The 21,859-nt window shown below is 41.9% G+C and overlaps 2 protein-coding genes and 1 long non-coding RNA gene across 5 annotated transcripts in view; 1 reads left to right on the forward strand and 2 right to left on the reverse strand.

Moving 5' to 3' along the window:
* Hells (helicase, lymphoid specific) overlaps positions 1 to 6,706 on the reverse strand; it is a 38,137-nt gene extending 31,431 nt beyond the window's left edge. The window contains exons 1-3 of the mRNA XM_052186412.1: positions 6,578 to 6,706; positions 6,146 to 6,267; positions 988 to 1,110 (exon numbers count right to left, since the gene is read on the reverse strand). Coding sequence (XP_052042372.1) covers positions 988 to 1,110; positions 6,146 to 6,267; positions 6,578 to 6,608 — 276 coding nt within the window. The 5' untranslated portion in view covers positions 6,609 to 6,706. The remainder of the gene's footprint in view (positions 1 to 987; positions 1,111 to 6,145; positions 6,268 to 6,577) is intronic.
* A 254-nt stretch (positions 6,707 to 6,960) lies between these two features.
* The window catches only part of LOC127687634 (uncharacterized), a 40,049-nt gene continuing 25,150 nt past the window's right edge, over positions 6,961 to 21,859 (forward strand). Inside the window, exon 1 of the long non-coding RNA XR_007978440.1 lies at positions 6,961 to 7,049. This is a non-coding gene — a long non-coding RNA (uncharacterized LOC127687634). The remainder of the gene's footprint in view (positions 7,050 to 21,859) is intronic.
* Positions 7,195 to 21,859, reverse strand: part of Tbc1d12 (TBC1 domain family member 12) — an 87,701-nt gene continuing 73,036 nt past the window's right edge. The window contains exons 12-14 of one of the 3 annotated variants that reach the window (XM_052186428.1): positions 19,509 to 19,767; positions 17,726 to 17,827; positions 7,195 to 8,834 (exon numbers count right to left, since the gene is read on the reverse strand). In XM_052186428.1, coding sequence (XP_052042388.1) covers positions 17,759 to 17,827; positions 19,509 to 19,767 — 328 coding nt within the window. In that variant the 3' untranslated portion in view covers positions 7,195 to 8,834; positions 17,726 to 17,758. Of the gene's footprint in view, positions 8,835 to 16,045; positions 17,828 to 19,508; positions 19,768 to 21,859 lie in introns of those variants that run through there. The other 2 variants (XM_052186419.1, XM_052186435.1) reach the window with 2 other exon arrangements.

Genomic DNA, 21,859 nt, shown 5'->3' on the forward strand with positions numbered 1-21,859 from the left:
AAGAGGGAAAGTAATTGCAACGATGGTGTATGGATAATCACAGTACTTAGGAAACACAAACAGAAAGAGCCATAAATGGACGCTCTCATGCCTCTTTGGGGCTTCATAACACAGGTATGAATGATTGACAAGTGATCAACTAACAACTTTCTTTGAAGTTGGTGTACACCTCTAATCCTGTTTCAGCTTGTAAGTGACTAACCCCCAATTCTGAGTCCAACAATGTGTTAACATATCAGCATACAAAAAGATACCACTGTGGAAATACCCTGTGGTAGGAATTATATGATAGAAAACAAAATGAAACCAAAGATCCATATATAAAATACTATAATACAGTAATCAATAGTGAGAGTCCTAAGTTTGCTGATATCACAAGAGTACATTTTGGAATGAAAATGAACATTATGTTGGCAATTACACAAGTCTGTACATAACTGGTCAAAACAAGATCTGGAGACATGGCTCAGCTATGAAGAGCACTGGCTGTTCTTCCAGTACCCAGGTTCAATTCCCAGCACCTAAATGGTAGCCCACAAGCATCTGTAACTCATCTCAGGGGATCCAATACCTTCTTCTGGCATGCCCATGATATATACACATACAAATACGCAGACACACACACACACACACACAAAATCATTAACATAAAATAAAAAATTTTTAAAACTCAAATAGCCAGGCAATGGTGGCGCACGCATTTAATCCCAACACTTGGGAGGCAGAGGCAGGCAGATTTCTGAGTTCGAGGCCAGACTAGTCTACAGAGTGAGGTCCAGGACAGCCAGAGCTATGCAGAGAAACCCCGTCTCAAAAAAAAAAAACAAAAAAACAAAAACAAAAAACAAAAAACAAAAAACCAAAAAAACACAAAGAACCTCACAGAATAAACTTGAAATCTCTACATTTAACTGTTCTAATTTATACCTCAAAAAGCTGTTTCCAAAATGCTTCTAACCTATTTTCTAGTTAATCATACATACATACCTCCAATTGCTGTTGTTCCATTTTAGTCAACAAAAATTTTGAGTAGATATTGCTTTTTTCAAGCAAATGCTGAAGTCTGCGGTACCGAATTTCAGTGGACTCTCTGTCCCAAGACTTTCGAGCCTATCCAAAGAAAAATATTCCATGATACTAAATTAAAGCACAAATATCATTCAAGGCCATCCTACACAGCAAGTTAGGCACCAGCCTAACTACACAAGACCCCATTTCAAAATAAATTAAACAAAGCAATGAAAATATAATTAGAATAAAAACCAAACCCAAAGAACGTCAACCACTAAAAGGAGGGTGAGGGAAGAATAGGAGGAGAGAAATTCACAAGTATATGGCATGTATGAAAACTACCATATGAAATTTATAACTTTTAGGCTAATCAAAAACAAACAAAACTCTCACTGGCCAGGGGCTACCATGTCTTTTCATAACTTTAAAATTGCTGTCATCCAGACACAGTGGCCTATGCCTTTAATCCCAGTACTCAGGAGATTGATGAAGGAGAATCAAGAGTTCAAGGATAGCCACTGTTATTTATATAGGGAATTCAAAAGCAATCTGGGTTACATAAGATCCTATCTCAAAAAAAAAAAAAAAAACCCAGCCGGCCATAGTGGCGCACGCCTGTAGTCCCAGCACCTGGGAGGCAGAGGCAATTTCTGAGTTCAAGGCCAGCCTGGTCTACAAAGTGAGTTCCAGGACAGCCAGGGCTACACAGAGAAACCCTGTCTCAAAAAACAAAAAACAAAAACAAACCCCAATACCTGTACTATATGATGCCCTCGGTCACTTGGAGATTCAGCCTTCAAGAATTTCATCACCAATTTCAGTCCCTCAAACTTGGAATAGAACAGCGACACCAAAATAAACCTTTCTAATTTATCTATCTGTATGCAGGCAACATGTGTGGACATTTGCAGACCTGCATTCATACCCATTTGTGAAGAGTAAAAGAAACATTGAAGTTAATTCTTTCCTACCTTTACAAGGGTCCTGGGGATCCAGTTTAAGTTGTCAGTCTTGTACACTCAACAATTTACCAGCTGAGTGATCTGATCAGTATAAAGCTCTCTTCAAAGTTCAATATACATATTGTACTGCTCATGTCTTATTATCCCTTGCCAGCATTTTGTATTCCCCAGAGTTCTGCCTTAATGCTTTAGTTTTCTTTTAAGAGTCAAAGCTCACCTCAACCTTACTATGTTAACAGAAGATGACCTTGAATTGACTCTCCTGCCTCTACCTCCCAGATAGTAGGATTATACATGGGTCACCACAGCCAGCTAGACATTGGTTTCATGTCACATACACTTTTGAACTACAAACCTCTACTTTTTATATTACTTTTATATAACATTTATTTATTAATTTATTTTAACTTTATGTGTACAGATGTTTTATCTACATGTATCATGTCTGTGAACCACTTGTGTGCCTGGGATCCAGAGGCCAGGTGGATCCCCTGAACTGGAGTTATAGAGGATTGTGAGCTACAATGTGTGTGCTGGAAATTAAAGTTCTGTCTTTGAGAAGACTGAAGGTGCATACGGATGCCAGAGATGTCAGATCTCCTGGAGCTGTAATTAGAGAGATATTTATGAGCCACCTGACATGGGTTCTGGACTCAAACTCAGAATCTTTGCAAGAGCAATTAACACCTAATCACTAACCCACTTCCCCAGCTCTACAATTTTTAAAATGTAATTGACTATCTACGTCATAAAGTAGATGATGAGTCAATGAATAAAACTGGAAATAAAACCTGACCTTTTCTATCTTCTGTTTTGAGATCTTTCTAAGTGACTTGTCTGGAACTTGCTACATAGACCAGGCTAGTCTGCCTTCTGCCCCACTCCCACCCCAACTACAAGTGCTGAGATTAAAGGTATGCATGCACCACCACGTGTAGCATGATTTTTAAGATTTATTTTAGGGGTAGGGAAAACTATTTTATGTGTTTGACTGTTTTTGCCTGCATGTATATGTGTGTATTATGTGTGTACGTACCACACGTTCCTGCTACCTATGGAGTTCTGATAGAGATGTTGGGTCACCTAGGAACTGGAGTTATAGATGGTTATAAGTCACCATGTGAGCACTGAGAACAATCCTGGACAGCAGGTCTCTATAACCCAGTGACTACTTTTGATAAAGGGTTTTGTTATACAACCTAAGATAGTCTCAAACTTGCAGCAATTCTCCAGCCTCAGTCTCACAAGTGTTGTCCTTAACTTATAGGTGTGAAGTACCACCACCACCACTGTTTCTTTTTTAAAGACAGACTATCATATAGCTAAGGCTTCCCCTCCCCAAACTCCCTATATAGCTACACAGCTGAGGGTGACCCATGTAGGGATGACTTGAACATCTGATCCTCAAGCCGCCACATCCCAAGGGCTTGAGGCCTAGGTGTGACCCTACTCTTAATAAACCATCATCAAGGTTTAACAATGCTAGAGCCTCAATAGTTTGAGGCTAACTAGAACTATTATGCCCCCATTCCTATTCAGAGGGGAAAAAAAAGAACTAGTCACAAAACAACTAGAATGTTAACATCAATTTCTGTTCATCCTTCATGTGCACCATAAACACACAAATAAATATGGAAGAACACTAACATACTAAATATGTAACGTGAACCATGTGACTCATCACTTGTTTTAGGATGGATTATTTCCTAAACTAAGTGGCTTTCTATTTATGGTTAGTTAGTTCAATATTCCGTTATAGTATGTCTCCTTTCAAGGAAAGGGAACTTGGACACAGCTTGAGTTGAAATTTGACTTCAATATTGACAGCGTGGACCATCTGGAGACCACTGCTGCTTGACAAAGTCCCAGCATATCAAGATTGTGGACCACAATTCTGCAGCATCCTTTCCCATTCATCTCTGATGACTGTTACTGTGTGTTATGGGAGTCTCCTTATGCTTTTTTCCTTTGGGGGAATTTTGTATGAACTTTGGTAGTGTGTAAACGTATAGAATGGCAATCTCTCTAAACAAAATAATTCTTTGGGGAAAAGTCTCTGCACTGTGGAACCACCCAGCATGATTACTTCTGCCTACTCCCACACAAGAACCCCCATTGTGCCCCTCAGCACCAAGAGCAAAGATTGTAAAGATTTATCAACTGCAAGATGGTTCCAGACACTCGTAGGCACTTACACCTGCTCCCAAGGATGAAAGCACACAACTGAGAGAAACAATCGAGGCCCAGAGGCTGGGGCCTTGGCAGTTGAGGGGGGGCAAGAATTATTTCTGAGTATAGGACAGTGTCCACAACTGAGTCACCCAGTGTGTGACTTACAGGAAGAAAGGTATCCCTACGAGGAGCAGATTCTGTTAAGAGGTTAGACTGGCTGATCCCCACCCCATATACAGGAGCGCCCACTGAAGGAGGATGGTAGGGCGTAATGGAAGAAGAATAAGATACCAGGAACTTCCCTTTGGGGAGAGAAGTGAGGAGAACAGGCCCACACTGTAAGACTAAAGCACATGGGAACACAGGGAGGAAACAACCCCGTGCTTATTGTGCTCCACGGTGCAAACACTGCCCCGAGGAATGAAAAGTCTTCTTCTGGTTGGTTTCTCAGGACTCTATGTCTGGGACCTCCTGACCACAAAGGCTGAGAGCCTGCAAGGGGCAATGTAACGGGTTGCTGAACCTCAGAGAAAAACAGGGACTTAGAATCTTGCTGAACCTAACGAGATCATTCATCGCTTGGAATAGTTAAGTCCACTTTCAACATCACCTGTTACTCAGCTACTGTGCAAACAAAGTATAAAAGGTGTAAAGTCTTCATTCAATAAAGCAGCTGTCTTGCCTGATCTGTCTTTAGATAGTGTCAGTCTCCTTCTGTTGCTGACTCTACACCCCTTTGGGACCTGAACCCTGCTGAAGCTGGATCTGGCACATTTACTTTATGATCAACTGGCTCAGTTTGTTCATTTGTGAAAATAATCTGGGCTGGAAAGATGGCTCAGCAGGTAAGCACATCTGCTCCTGCAGAGGTGTCGGGTTTGTTTCCCAGCACTCCTGCTATGACAGCTTCTTCTAACGCCAAACTCACCTGCAGCTACTCCAAACTCAAATGAAACATATCTCACACACTCACACACACTTCAGAATAATAAAGGGAAAAATGTTTTTAAAAAAGAATGCAAGCCAGAAAAGAGGAACTAGTTCCAGCCCTGCCTGAGCTACAAAATTAAGATTAAAAATCCCAAAGAGAATTCATATTCTATTGACAGGATGAAATAAATGCAAGGAAAAAAACTAAGAAGGATTTAAGAACCTTTTCTTGCATATGGAATAATTAGGCAGCAGGATGGGACTTCATAGTACTAATCAAGAACTAAACTTGCCAAATGTTAAAAGCTGCTTTTACTAAGTTTTAAAAGACTCTTTTTATAGAAACTATAAATACTGTAACTTGTCACAAAAACATACACCTCAATTTTAGCTAAAGAATCTTACTTATAGAAAACTAAAACAAGTTGATCACTTAGGCAGCAAACTAATAAAATTGCTAAGAAATCCTTAGGAGCAGGGAATGATGGAACACTCCAGTAATCCCAGCACTGGGAAGCTAGGCAGGGGGACCCTGGGTTAGGGTTAGGGTGTCTCAAAACAAACCCAACAGAAAAATAGAGGGAAAGGGAATGAGGAGACCTAGCTTACAGCCCAGCCTTTGATTGATGTCAACTTCTAACATCTCTGTCTAGTAGTACGTACATTACGACTCTGGGTATTAAAGATTAATAGTGTAAAATTAATAATGTTAGCCACTAGGCATACGTTGAGAAAACCTATTTAAAAAGCAAATAAAGACGGCAAAAGTAAACATTCACCAGTGACTTCGGCTAAATCTTAGTAGTCAGAAAAGCAATTTGAAACGTTCACTCAAGATAAGTTGCAATCTACTCCAAGACCTCAGAAAACCTATCAAGACTTCAGAAACCTATCATTCAAAGCACATGCCATGATTTCCTCTTTACAAGTACGGAAAAGCCAAGTGACCAGGGCTGCTTTGAAGTTCAAGGAAAAGCCAAGCAAGGGGAGCAGGAACGCCAGGGGTGGGGGTGGGGTGGGGTGGGGGTGGGGAAGCCGGGGAGCGCCTCCGGTCTCGGGGCATTCATTACCTCTTCCAACATCTTCTGCTCTTTCTCAAGTCCCGCAGCCTCGAGCTGTTCCTCCTCCTCCAGCATGGCTGGAGTAATCACTGCGGGCTCCGTCTGCTCAGCCATTTCTGGAGCCAAGGGCCCTAAGGGAGGATGGGGGGCTTTCAGAACGGGATCTAAGGTGCAACCACTAAGTTCCAACTTCCCGAAAGCCACAGCCGTCCTCATCCCTTCCCGGTTGCATGTGAAGCAAAAGCCTCGGATAGCGTCTGGGTGACAAAGCCCATCTGCCGGGACCCAGGTCGTGAAGAGAGGTGTAAGGCAGACTTGTGGAAACCCTTCCGTGCCACCAAGCAGACGAGGTCGCCGGCGGCTCCTGCTCACGCCTTTCCCCCTAGCCCGGACCCCGGCGAGCTCCCTGCCCGGGATGCAGCCTCCACGCCACCGGCTCACCGCTGCTGCTCGCCGGCGGCTCCGCGGGCATGGCTTGACACCGGCCGGAGTCCAGTCGTCTCAAACGCCGCGAGCTAATTCCTCACAGTGCAGCACTCACGGCCGGCTCGCACGCCCCACGGCGCAAGAAATCCGCGCGCTTCTCTTTCGCGGGAAAACCCGGTCATCTCGCGAGACTTCCGGCTCCCCGCCCGCTAGGAACCTCAGCTCACGAGATTTGGAGCAGCTTTGCTTTGCCTTCCGCCGCTCCGCTGTGTGACCGCGTTAAGCCTTTACCTGGACTCGAGTCTGAGGCAAATAAATGGGTGTTGCCAGCTCAAGCCTCGAACATCTCCGATGGTCATAGAGACTCCGCAGCCCGTCGTGGCCCAGATTGTCCCATTCTTATTTAACGATGGTCCCGAGTTGTTCGGCGGGGCGCAAGACCTTTTCACACACCGGATTGTTTGAACCCCCAATACCTGTCCTCTCGGTAAGAAAACGATCGTGAAGGTCAAAAACTGCCAAGCTCGCTGGACCCTGCCCAGTTTTCAGAAACTTCCTTTCCAAATAACTCTGAGGAGTGGTTTATGAGTAAGAAGAGACAAGAAGTTAAGATTATGGCTAATCAGGAAAAATTATTTAGGATAAAATAATGAGTGGAATAACTGAGAGGAAGAGAGGAGACTCAGAAACAAGGCCTGAAGGTGTAGCGGAGTTGGTGTAATGCTGGCCTGGCTCGCAGAGCACTGAGCACAGCACCCAGCCTCAGCGCTGGGTAGGGGAAGGCTCCGTCACCTCGCGCAGTGGAGGTGCAGGCTCAGGATTAGGGCTTCTAGAAGGTCATCCTTGGTTACTAGCTAAGGTAGAGACACCCTGGAGTACATGAAACTTTAAAAAAAATAATTCAGAAACCAAATAGAGCACTAATAACAGTGGGTGCTGAAGGGTTTTTCTCGTGGCTGTTTTGCTTACCAGTTCTGCAATGCCTTTCGCACGGAGAAGAAATGTCCTACAAGTAGTCCTTTAATCTCTATGAGTACCAAGTGGCGTTTGTAAGCCTACCCCCACACCTCTAAACATGTACACTAAATAAAAATGCAAAGAAAATTTTAAGAAAAAAGACATGACTTTACAATATACCATAACCACCTTCAGGATCCTCTATTTTTTAAAAAATCATACTTTATTTGAGACAGGGTCTCACTGTGCTGACCCACCTGATTATGCTGCCCTTGAACTCAGAGAGCCCCACCTGCCTCTGCCTCCCAAGTGCCCATATATGCAATCATGCCTTGATGATCAACTTCCCCTCCACTTCAGAAAGAGTAGGTTGGTTTGTCCAGAACAAGAGGTGGAGCACAGTGCAAATCCATTTGGTTCTCAAAGCCAGACATCTGCTACATTGCTACCTCATTTTTTGTGGCTGTGCAGACCAAATACTAGGAATAGCTACGAATCGCACTAGCTATTTTCTAGGGCTTTGTGTAAATGCCTCCAGGGCAACAGAAAACAGCAAAGAACTAGAGCTTCTTAATCTTTATACATAGGTTACTAAAACTCTAGAACTGGAAACAGAATAGAGTAATGGGAGAACGGTTGGATCTTTAAGATTAGGTAATTGGATACCTGTGGGGAAAATGACAAGCAAAGAAATGTCAAAAAGCCAATTAGCCCAGGGTAAGAGTAACCTAGACAGAAACTATAGCAGCTAGGAGCAGCTACAGCTCCTGCACAGCACTTGAGTTTGGTTCCCAGCATGTGCATGTGCCTGTAACTCCATCTCCTGGGAACCAATGCCTTCCTCTAGACTCCTTGGCTACCCACAGGAAAATAAGTAAATTTTTTAAAGAAGGCTAAAGATAAGCAGTAATGTCACAGAAAGAGCTTAATAACCCAGATATGACATTGAGATTTTTCTTCTGAAATGTTATATTTCTCTACCCCCACAAAATGTGTTGGAAAATCCTTATATTAATTAACGGTCTCTCTATCCACCCAAGTAGATTTCAGTGCCAAAGCTAACCATTGTTCACCTTATACTACAAAGTCTCCTTCAAAGACAGACTTGCCCCATTTTCCCAGTAATAATATTTGCAAATCTAGTATCTGAATTACCTTTTCACTCCCTTATTTTCTCTTCGGAATAGAAATCCCGGAAGCCTACTCCCGAATCTTAGATTAACATTCCATTCTCCGGGGTTCTTAAATGATCTCTGAAGTCTTTCCATTGTTATTCAAATATTAAATCTCTCTTGGAAGAGGAGGACAGCAGGAGCTGGGGGAGGAGGAGGAGCAATTAACTTTTGGGCAACATCAGTTCTCCCCTTTATGTCTTATTTTAGAATGATTTACACTTAGCCAGGCATTTGTGGTGCACACCTTTGATTCTGGTGCTCTGGAGGCTGAGGCAAGTGGATGTGTGTGAGTGTCTGGAGCCAACCTGGTCTATATAATAAGTTCCAGGACACCCAGGAATGCTTAGTGAAACTGTCTCTAAAAATCAGAACAACGACAAAAGGAAATATTTACACTTAACTAGGCTGAGTGTTACACACCAGTAAATCACAGCACTCAGAGTAGTCTGAGATAAGAGCGTTGCTGTATATGTGAGGTTAGCCTGGGCCACAAAGTATTTTTCAAATCAGTATAAGGCATGAAATGGTTCGCACCTGTAACTCCAACTTCCTGGAACCAGTGATAGAAGGACTGATGTAAATCTTGAGGCCATCCTGGTTAATGTTAAGGAGTTTGGGAGAGGCAGGGGCATCTCTGAGTTCCAGGACAGCCAGGGCTGCACAGAAAAACCCTGTTGGGGGGTGGGGGGAGGGGGAGAGAGTTTGGGGCCAGAAAAGTCTAAGTAATTGTTACTTGCAGTTAGAATCTTGGCCTAGCTGCTTCCAGGGTTTTGACCTTTTACTCACAGAACTGAAAGACATGTTGTAATGTAGCAAGGAGACTTTATTCAAAGAAATAATACAGAACAGAAAGGAAGAATTACCAAGATAGGCAGTGGGCCAGATGAGGGAGGGTACCCAAGCATCCTGATCATTATTTGGGGTTGAAGAGGAGTTTGGCTGCTAAGGGTGCGGTTGGGTGGTCTCTACTTTGATTAACACCCTTAAATAATATAGGCCTTTGTTACTGAGCATGTCCTGTCCCTAATGCATCTGACTTTAATTATAAGCACACCCAACTGTGCATGGACATACGATGATGATAGATTCTTTTTGTTTGTTTGTTTGTTTGATTTTTTATTTTTGTAATTAATTTTTTTACTCTATATTTTATCCCTCTCCCCACCCCCGTCCATCCTACGACTGTTCCACATCCCATACCTCCTCCCCACCCCCATCCCCACCCCCCACCCCCAGGAGATTCTTTTTTTTAAAGTTTGAGAACACAGGTTGCCTTATTACTCATACCCCACCCCACCCCACCCCAAATCAACTAGGCAAATAGGTTCTTTCTCCTTCCTCCCTATCTGGATACATTGGGAACATGTTCACATAGATGGTCATTAGTGGGAGAAGAAACAGATTTTCTTGTTGGAAGTGGGGTGTGTGCAGATGGAGCAGTAGGTGCCCTAGGTTGCCAACAGGTTCCTAGATGCATTTTTCAGAAAGGTGTACGTATGTGTGATAATATAAGGTCTCAAGCTGTCAACTGCATTATTAGAAGAGGAGTGTGAGTTTATAGCTCAAACCAAATAAAAATCTCAAGATGCTAAACTATCTCCTATGCTTGCTGGTTAGAGTGACTCCTTGTATAAAAACAAAACCCACTACACATAGAAACAAGTATCTATACTAGCATTTCAAAACTGGTATTTCTGGGCTGGAGAGATGGCTCAGCAGTTAAGAGCACTGACTGCTCTTCCAGAGGTCCTGAGTTCAATTCCCAGCAACCACATGGTGGCTCACAACCATCTGTAATGGGATCCGATGCCCTTTTCTGGTGTGTCTAAAGACAGCTAAAGTGTACTCATAAATAAAATTTTAAAAATCTGTTTAAAAAAAACAAAACAAAATGTACTGGATAAATCTCAGTGATATCACTGTACAAGGGAACTGAAGTGCCAGGGGGGAAAGCCCCACCCATCCATGGGAAGTCTAAGAAGCTGATTAGCTAATAATTAACTATACAAAATGATCTAGGCAGATGGATCAATAGTTAAGGTGCCTGCTAAGCAAGCATGAACACAGAAATTCAGATCCCCAGAAACCTGTGTAAAAATGTTACATGAGGATAGTGGCCCATGTGCAGTTCCAACCACAGGAGGTGGAAGCTGGGTCCTAGGGCGATCTGGCTAACAAGACCAGTCATAAACACACACACATACACACACACATACACATACACACACATACACGCACACATACATACACACACACACTTTAGGAACAAATGGAAGACAAAATACAGTGAAGTAGAAAGAAAGATGCAGATACAGAGCCAGAATTATCTGTCTTTAGTCCCCTTGACAGCCAAAGTTACCATCTCCGTCTAAGCTCCTATCAGGTAAAACCTTCAGGATGTTTTCTAAGCAGATCAGAGCTTCCCCCAACCCCAAAGTAAAGAATGTCCTCTGCTTGCACCAAAACCTACAGCAGAGCTCCTGGTGTGGTAATGCATACCAAATGAAGTGCAGACATGCAGACAGAGAACCAGCATTCACAGTCCACATAGAAAAGGTCTACGCAGAAAGTTTGAGACCAACCTGAACTATATGAGACCCCTGTCTTAAAAGATAAAAAGATAGACAAGTGTGGTGATGCGTGCCTGTGATACCAGCACCCTGGAGCTGGAAGCAAGGAGGATCAAGAGTTTGGAGGCAGCCTGTAGCCTGTAGCTACATTGTAATGTAGAATTCTTACCTTTAAAAATAAAAATTTTTAAAAAAAATCCTGTAAAACTTACAGGAAAGATTTCTCTATTAGAGATCCAAGAAAGAAAAAGAAAGAAAAGAAAAGAAAAGAAAAGAAAAGGTCTGGAGAGATGGCTCAGAAGTTAAGACTGCTCTTCCAAAGGTCCTGAGTTCAAATCCCAACATCCACATTGTGGCTCCCAACCATCTGTAATTAGATCTGATACCCTCTTGTGAAGTGTCTAAAGACAGCTACAGTGTACTTATATATAATAATAAATAAATCTTTTTTAAAAAAAAGAATTTTGTTTTTTTTATTTTTTGTTTTTTGGGGTTTTTTTTGTTTTTTTGTTTTTTTTTGTTTTTTGTTTTTTTGTTTTTTTTTGTTTTGTTTTTTCGAGACGGGTTTCTCTGTATAGCCCTGGCTGTCCTGGAACTCATTCTGTAGACCAGGCTGGCCTCAAACTCAGAAGTCCGCCTGCCTCTGCCTCCCAGACTGCTGGGATTACAGGCGTGCACCACCACGCCCGGCTAAGAAAAGAGTTTTAAAAAGGTCAAACATAAGCAAATTTCCCACTTTCAAGCAGAGACACTGCAGCCTGACCCAGTATTATGAGGCCTTATTCAATTCAAGACTTAACTCCTGATGACACTGCAAAAAGTTGCCAGTCTCAGAGAGAACAAATGGATTTGTTCACTAAAATCTACTCAAACAAGCCCCCACTCAGCTGTGAAATGGTGCAGGCAGCAAGGCCAGACAGGCTTACCCTGCTTATTGTGTATCCCTGGCTGGTCCCAGATTTGCTGTAGAGTCCAGGCTGGCTCCAGCCTAAGAGATATGCATGCCACTTGCCCCAAGGACTGGAATTAAAGCATGCACCTCCAAGCCCAGCCCAGGAAACTTCTCTAAAGGCTCCAAAGGACTCCACTCCCTCCGAGGGATGAGGCACAATCTCTATCTCTCAGTTTTTCTTCTGTCTCCTCTCTCCTCTTCTTCCTCTCATTCTGCCTGCTCTGCTCTGCTGCTGTTCACGTTGTCTAGACTTCATTCCCTCCTGCCACAGGCCATCATGATTGTCACAACAGTCGCCATTTTGCTGTAACCCACTTACCTGATCTCACTAATGTGTTTGGTAAATACCTTGATTTGACTTTCCTTTCTTCAGAATGGTTATGTATCTAACTTTCATGGGGGAACGTGTCATTTCAGGCAACTTGAATGTGTTCCATAGTCACTCATATGAGATTCAGAATAAACTTTTTAAACCTTGAGGTGAAAGCTGTTTTATGTCAGTGTGGTGATCTACCATGGGATCCCAAAGGCAATGTACCAGATACCAGCAGAGGCTCCTTGTGCCTAATTGTCCACATCCCTCCTTGTGTAGTACTGGTGAGTTCTTCCTGCTGCCCAGACTTCCCCTTTGCCATGGCTGGTGGTCTGGGCTGGCATTGGAGGTCCTCTTACTTGCTTCAAATACGAACTAAAACATTTGTATAGAAGCATTTGAAAGTCTCTGTTACCATTTAGCTTTTCTCCTGCCATTCCTCCAATGGCTAAACTCCTGTGTTTTTCCTGTCTTCTCACTCCTACAACTCTTGCCCTTTTACTTTGCAAATTATGGAAGCATCTAAAACCAAAGTGTGTTAGCACATAGCCCTAACTCCAGCCCTGGGAAGGTAGAGTTAGGTGGATCCCAAGGTTCAAGATCTTCAAGTACTTAGGCCTCAACTACATGAGACCCTGGAGAGAGAGAGAGGAGGGAAAGAGGGAGGGAGGGGGAGATGGAAAGGGGGAGGAAGGGAGGGAGGGAGGGAGGGAGGGAGGGAGAGAGGGAGAGAGGGAGAGAGAGGGGGGTACTTATTCTCTACAACTCCACAGGTAGGGATATCACATAAACTCCTGGAATATACAATGGTGACCCAAGAAAGACAAAAACACATCTCATTCTGAGATCGGAAGGAACACTATTGGCCCATAAGAGAATACATATATAACGAATGACTGACTTCAGTGTTTTTTTTTTTCTGTTGTTGTTGTTTTGTTATTTATTTATTTATTTATTTTATTTATTTATTTATTGGTTTTTTTGAGTCAGGGTTTCTCTGTGTAGCCCTGGCTATCCTGGAACTCACTCTGTAGACCAGGCTGGCCTCAAACTAAGAAATCCGCCTGCCTCTGCCTCCCAAGTGCTGGGATTACAGGCGTGTGCCACCACTGCCCGGCCTGACTTCAGTGTTCTAAAGCCCCTATCCTTTCTATAATATGCAGGATAAACAGGAGACATAGTAGAGAAAACTGACTTTGGGATAAGACTTGAGTGAGCTACTCCCAAAAGCACAACCTAAATCTGATCCAAAAACACTTCACTTTAATTCACAACTCTCATCCATGCTCCCAAAGCCTGGGGCTAATATAAAAAATAAAACATAATCTAACATTATAAGTCCCATAGCCAGCCATACCTTTAATCCCAGCACTCAGGAAGCAGAGGAGGCAGATCTATGAGTTCCAGGCCAGCCAGAACTACATAAAACTCTGTCTCAAAAACAAAACAATACCAAAACACACAAATTAAAGAAATACAACAAGTTATAATTTTCTTTTATTTCTTTCTATATAAGTGTATGGGTGTTACACAGTACCCTCCCAGGCTAGAAGAGGGTGTTTCTTGGGAATGGAATTACAGATGATTGTGAGCTACCATGTGGGTACTGGGAATAGAACTTGACACCTATGGAAAAGTAGCTGAACCATAGTTATAAATCTATTATTCCAAAGTGAAGGATTCAGGGCATCACAAAGAATAATAACATCAAAAGAAACCCAACCCCAGCAGTGTAAACACCAGATCCTATAGACCAGTGTCCAACACCTGGGACTTACTGCAGGTAACTGCTAAGGTCCAAAGGGTTTAGGCAGCCCTGCCTCCCCAGCTCTGCCACCCACAGCACAAAGTGCCAATCCCACTGGTCGAGAAGAAGACTGCCACCACCATCTTGGGGCCAAAATTGAAGCAAGTTTTAAATACTGACCAGGCTGATGGACTCTGCCCATGTTCTTCTTTTGGGTTCCCCCCAAAATGGCTACAAGTCATGTTCTTTTTCAGGGGCTTAAAAGGCAAAACTCACAACTCACTGTATTTCCTGTCAGGTCCAATCAGGGATAAGCATTCATCCTAACATATTTCCACCTCTGTCATCAAGCACATACAATGCAGGTGAGTCAAACTTGTATAGGGTGTGAGAAACATAAAGACTAGCCTTCAGCATTGCACTCTGGTTCTCAAATCAGTGTCTCTCTTAAGCTTAAGCTGGCTCCATTCTCTCTCTGTCTGTCATCCAATGATGGCAGACATCCCACAGTCCTGGCATCTCCAATATCCAGGGCTCTCTATTGCAGCTGAGGCTGCACTTTTACCAATGGCCTCTCTCAGACTCTCTTTGTAGAGACTCTGGCCACAAGGTGCTAAGCCTTAGTTGCTCACCCTGACCCTTTCATGTCTTCAACTCTTGCATTGCCAAGTTCAGCTAAGATACATCTCAGTGGCCTGTCTCCCTTGGATTATATCTCCTGACCCTGAAGAAATACATTACTAGTGTCCCAATGAAGCACAGAAGGTTATACTTCAATAGTGCTGATCTCTTATAACCATAGCCCTAGCAGGATCAAATAATCAATAATTAAATAAAGCAAAATATCACATGACTGGCCCCTGGCCCAATTCCTGATAAAGTTCTTGCATCCTACTGAAACACCATGAGCCAGGCAGCTATAATCTAAATTTCTCCTGGTATTAATATCTTCCAAACTCTCACAAGAATAGCGAATCAACTTCTGCCTCCAGCACTCAACAGTTTCTCTAGCCCAAAGCTCCAAATTCTTTTATATTCTGTTTCCAAAAACAAGGCATAAAATTCACATAGCTATGTCCATCAAGTACCACTCCACTCTCAGTACCAAATTGTGTACTAGTTCGTTTGCTGCTATGAAAAATAACCCAGACCAAAAGCAACTTAGGAGAGAAAAGGGTTTATTTTGGTTACCAATCTAGGTCATAAGTCCTTATTTTGTGGGAAGCAAAGGCAGGAACTTGTGGAGAGCCTTTGATGCTGCTTCAAGGATATTGGCAAGAATACCTACATTGAGCTAGGACAAAGGAGTAGGCTCAGATAAGAATTTGACCTTGAGCTACGACAAGGCTCAAGATGAGCACCAGTGCCATCCCCACTATATTTTTGTCAGCTAGATGTGGCACGCATCTTTAGTCTCCTTGAGTTGGGGGCCAGGGCAGTATACATGGTGAGTTCTAGGTCAGCCCAGCCAGGGATGCATGGAGAGACCTTGTAGCAAATTATCAATGGATGGATGGATGGATGGATGTTGTGTGGGGTCATGTGAGTAATCACATTATTGCCTCTTTATGTGACACAAAGGGAATGAATATACAACAGTACGGTATGTCAGCTGCTCTGAAAGGTTCAAAGCACTGACAACCTCATAGATCCCTTAGAGAAGAAATCTGAGCACCCCCACAAAAAAGTTATTCCTTTTTAAAAGAAGTTTACTAAATTAAACCTGAAAGCACCAAAGTAATGAAAACTCATTTCCTCATAATTCTGTGTACAAGTTTTATTTTTCATAGTAATTGTTACTAGTGGATTTTAGTGAATTTCTTATATTTACATTTTATATACACACTTATACTTGATAAAGAAACTGTACAATAAAAAAAATTAAGAGAAAGAAATACAGAATGTAGGACCACCTTAGCAAACTAATACATGAAAATAAGATTAAATCTAGGCCAAGTATATAAATTCAGTGAGATTACTCCCGGAGGTTATGTGCCTTTTATGAGGGAAACCAATATCAAAGGATACTCCTCATGCTAGAACCTTTTAAGACTCTAGAAACTCCCTATTTTATTATACTACCAGTTTCACTGAGCTAGCCCCTAAGACAGGAGTTAATTCCACAGGGTTCCTGAGGCTAGAATGGTCAACCCATAGGGTAAAAATATATGCACTTCCTCTGGTCCCAAACTCCTAAGGCAGTTTATTAGCCACTAAGGAAGAGTCTCTGGCTTGTTAGTCTAAAGACTATATATATATGCTTGTCCACTACTAACAGAAATGTGTGCTTCTATGTTGTTTCAAACCAAATTGCAACATAAGAACAGTATAAATCTAACCAATAACCAAATAGTATTTTATACTGATATTAACCATAATACTCAAATGATCTAGGTTAGGTTAAAAAATTAAGAATAATAAATTTAATGTCAGTTTTCCAATGATTAACAGTTTATCTGAGATGCCATTAGACTAAGAAAAAGGTAAAATTACTTTTACTATTATTCCCATCAATTAGAAAAATTATGCATAGAGTTTCACAAGTCTTAGACTTAGCTATATAAAGTTTTAAATTTCAAACTGAAATTAATAAAATTTGTTTCTATAGATAGAACATGGATTTTAACTAAAAAATTCAAGTCTTGTAAGTAGTGTGTTATCTCGAACTCTTAGAATTCATTGCTTTTTTATTCTTATTTTCAAAGTCAAGTCTTCAGTCCTCTAAAGTGCAAAAAGATCTTCCATTCTACCAGTTAGTTTTTTAATGTTAAGTTACTACATAATAATTTGCAGACAAGAAACAAAACAGCAAAAGATCTTTTGTGATAGAAATTACTTAGAGAAAGATTTCTCTTCAAAAAACAAAGGGATACAACACTGTGGGAAACACCACAAGCAAAACAAGAAATAATGTCCCTCAGCATTCCAGTTCTAGAGGGTGAGGACTTCCCTGGCCCAGGAGCAAGGCAGACCAGAGCCTCCATGACGGACGGACAGACGGATGGAGCACACAGCTCAAGCGGGTACTACTGCTTTAGAACATCTTCAAAAGCTCAGAACTGGAGATAATACATGTGTTCTATCTTTTTTGGAGACTAAAGTAGGATTTAACAATCCTATTCTGACTCCAGAAGTGCATTTGTAGTTAATTGTTAAAAAAAGAAACGACGTAAAAATTGAAGTTTCTGTGAAGCTATTTTTTTAAAAAAATTATTGCATTAAAGTATCCACTCCAAATTATGGAGTATAGAATAGCCAACTAAGCCTTTTCCTCTGAAAAATGGCTCTCCCCAGGTATTTTTTTATTAATACTGTCAATAAATTATGTATTTCATTTACTTCAGCTATCGAATTAAAACCCAGCAGTTTTTCCAGCTCCTGATTCTTCTCTCCAAGATTTTCTTCCATGTTATCTACATAGGAAAGAGGAAACATTCCCCCAAAACTACCTTTTGTGTTTCAGTTTGTCACTAACTCAAAGGTTAGCTCTTCAGAGCAGGACTGGTGTTCTTATCCCCTTCTTTAATGTCCTTTGCTACAGATGCAAAGACCTGCAAACAGCATGAAACAGAGAGATTTAAATAACCATGGGCATAAACACAGAAAGCTTTTCTGAAATATTAGCATTCTCAAGTCCTCATGCCACATTTTTAAAAGGTCTCTGGACAGGGTCTGACATGGCACGGCCGCACTGGCACTGAATCTGTTGCTCGGCAGAGGATGACTGCGTGGCTCATCTTGCAGCCACAGGCACAGGCCTCCATCCCAGGCTCCAGATCACCTGGTTTTTTATTTTGCTTTGGTTTTTCTTGGTTTTGTTTCCACATTTTATTGGTTCATCGGTTGTATCCATGTGTACTATGTACTCATGCCTTGGCCAGCAGATGGCTTGTATGAGTCAGTTGTCTTCTGCCATGTGGGTCCTGGGGATTGAACTCAGGCAGCTGGGCCCAGCAGGAACCTGCACTTGTTGAGCCACCTCCCCTCCCCTCCCCTCCCCTCCCCTCCTCTCTTCTCCCCTCCCCTCTTTCTTTTTTTTTTTGGGGGGGGGGGGTGAAAAGCCAGTTTTAGTTAGATTCCAGTTTTCATCAATTGCAAATTACTCTGATATTACTGGACCAATATTCTTATATTTCACTTTCAAAGGCTATAAACTTAAAGGACAGTTTGTAACATCCATGGACTAGGTGACAATGTTTATTTTATGGCATTTAATTTAACCAGTGTATGTGCTTCTCCTAACAAGACTAAGCACCTGAAAATCCAGGATCTCTGTGTGTGGTAGCAGATACTGTATTCCCAAAAGAGGATCGAGAGTTTGAATAAGAATGACCCATCTATTTGAATGCTTGGTCAACTGGGAGTGGTAATACTTGAGAGGGATTAAGAAGTATGGCCTTATTGGAGTACATGTGCCAGTAATGGTGTGCTTTAGGGCTTCAAAAACTCAAGTCAGGCTGAGTATCTCTCTTCCTGTTGCCTACAGATCCAGATATGGAATTCTCAGCAGCCATGTCTAACTGAATGCTGCCATGCTCCCCATCATGAGGATCACAGACCCATTAAAATGCTGTGGTCATGGTATCTCTTCACAGCACAGTGCACTAAGAGAAAGGTCATCCTTACAGTTACACAATAAGATCAAGTCAGGCCTCAGTTAAGTGACACCCAGACTCAAAACAACAAAAGGCCAGGATCATGCATTCGGTTCTTTCTGCTGTAAGCTTCTAGCACACAGCAGCTAGGGCCTTTTGGTGCTGGTCTCGTTTTGAATGCTTGCTTTCTTGTCTGCATACATGTGAGTGTGTGATCACGTGTGAGCCCAGTGCACGTGTGAGGTTAGTGCTCTCCTTCCGTCGTGTGGGAGGGACCCAGGGAATAAACTCATCCTCGCTGTTATCCGTGCAGCAGGGACCTTTGACCTCAACCCACAGCAGGTGTGTAATACAATGTGTGCCTGTTTGAAATATCAAAATAACTCATGTCTGCTCGGGGGAAGGCATGACTACTGCAGGGGGCAATGCACTAAAATACTGCAGGATTTGATACAGCAAAACTGTGAGTTTAGGTACACAGAAGAGGGAGATCCATCTCAAATCATCCCAGCTCAAAGCCACATTTATTTTTAGTTTAAGCACTAACATTTGTGATACAGATAACTGCTTTACAAAAAGTCCACAGATAATTTTAACACAGATAATTAGAAGTTAAAAATAAATAAAGTCACTTTACCTGAGTCCATTTCTTGGTGCTATTCTGCATCTGAATAGCTGCGATACAGCTGAAAAGCTTTTCTGAAGTTATATCTTCTGGCAATTTGGTAAGAAATTGTGCTATATGAATAAAGTCCATCTGTAGGAGTATATCTTCATATAGCCGGAGGATCCCTAATCCAGTCCTGAATAAAAATTCCTCCCCATCTCTACAAAACACGTCCCAGACTCGACAAGCCAGATCAAGGGGCAGTGATTTGCTGTACAATGTGAAGATCCTAGAGTTAAGAAAGAATCGTTACTGAACATGCACTGACTTGATTACTCATTAAGCATCAGTAGGGGAAAAGTATACAGGGGTAAAAGGACAAATACATTATGATGTTTTTTCTCAAAACTTGAAGAGTTATAAATTAAGCAGTAATGACATTAAATAAATTTGCAACCTTACATAGCGATAGTCTGGAATAAACTGGGGGGAGGGGGAAGGAGAGGGGGTAAAATTGCATAATGGTTAGAGCCATGGGACTCTGAAACCAGAATGCTTGAGTTTAAATTTATAATTTCCTAATGTGAGGCTGACCATAATATTTTCTCTTGCTGAAGGGGGAATAAAGGAAAAGCCCTAAATGACTAGGAAGATATCATATTTGATCAAGGTTGTTATTTGCTTATTCATTTTTTCTATCAAAACATATAGCCAGTCTGGGTTCAGAGGTAGAGCACCTGCCTATCATGCAAGATACCTGGGTATTACTCTCAGCATAAACTGGATAAACTGCATATGGTAGCACATGCCTAAGTCTCTAGCGCTTGGGAGGTAGACTGTGAAGATCAGAATTATATTGTCATCCTCAGCTACATACAAAGTTAAGGCCAGCCTGAACTACAATCCCTGGCTCAAAATTTATTAAAATTCCACAACTATTCCTAAAAAAAAAATTGTTTTTTAAATACCACGTATCTGCCTGGACGTGTCTGTGCATGCAGTACCTGAGGAGACCAGAAGAGGGCATCCACTTCCCTTGGATGGGAGTTAACAAACAGCTGTGAGCCACTCTGAGGGTGCTTGAACTTGAACCCAGCTTCAGCCACTGCTGTTAACCACTGAGCTATCTCTCCAGCCCCAAACTTTCCACTTCTTATCAAAATTCACCAATGATACTAAAGGCTGTTGCTTACCACACAAATCCTCAGAATTAGAACAGAACATATTGGAAATAAGAAAATATATATTAGCATATGAATAGGGAATCATTTTTAATTTAGAACTTTTGATGAAGCTTTGAAAAACATCTCTTATTAAAGAAATACAACCATAGAATATAGCTTTGCTGTATTACAAATAAATTGCAACTACTTTTTGGTAAGATATTAGTATATGCTAGGCATTAAATAAGACAATCCATTACTACAATTCATTACATTTCAAGATATTACTAGATTCTTTATTTAAAAAAAGAATATGTATTTATTTTGTGTGCGTGCCTGCATGGGTGTGTGCATGAGTGTGAGTGTGTACGTGCTGGCATATATATGCCATAATGAACATGAATGTCACAGGACTCCTGGGAGTTGGCTCTTGCCTTGCACCCTGTGAAGCAGGGTCTCTCTTGCTTTTGAGACTAGCTTCCTGGTGATTCTCTTGTCTCTGCCTCCCATAAGGCCATTGGAAGGGCATCTAGATTTTTACATAGGTTTGGGGATCAAACTCAGGTTGTCAGGTTTGTGTGGCAAGTGCTTTCCCATGCTGACCCTCTTCCCAGTTCCCTATCCTCTCTTATATTAAAAAAGACGTGTGTGTGTGTGTGTGTGTGTGTGTGTCTGTGCGTGCGTACTTGCATGCGTGTGTGTGTGTGCGTGTGCGTGTGTGTGTGTGTGCACACGTGCATGTGTATGCATGTGCGATATCACTACATAGCAGAAGGTATTAGATCCTCTGGAGCTGGAGTTTCAGGCTATGGTGAAGCAGTTCAAGCTGGAAACTGGGAAGTAAACTCAGGTTCTCGGCAAGAGTAGCTTGCACTTTTAATAGCTGAGCAATGTCTACAGGTTCTTCCCTTTTCTCTTTTAGAATAAAATAAATAAATAAATAAACAAACAAATAAATTAACAGAAACTAATGTCAAGCCAGTCTGTTTTTTGTTTGTTTCATTTTTTAAGATGGGATTTCTCCTTCTGGCCACTTTGCAGACCTGGCTGGCACTGAACTCAGAAATCCTCCTGTGTCTGCCTCCTAAGCGCTAGGAATAAAGGCATGCACCACCAGGCCTGGCTTCAGTCTATGGCTTAGATACATCCTTACAAAATGTTGAACTTTTTCATTTGTAAGGAAAAGTGTCTTTTATATGTATAATCTCACCTATCAGA

This window comes from Apodemus sylvaticus, chromosome 1 (genome assembly GCF_947179515.1).
Source record: "Apodemus sylvaticus chromosome 1, mApoSyl1.1, whole genome shotgun sequence".
Classification (NCBI taxonomy): Eukaryota; Metazoa; Chordata; class Mammalia; order Rodentia; family Muridae; genus Apodemus; species Apodemus sylvaticus.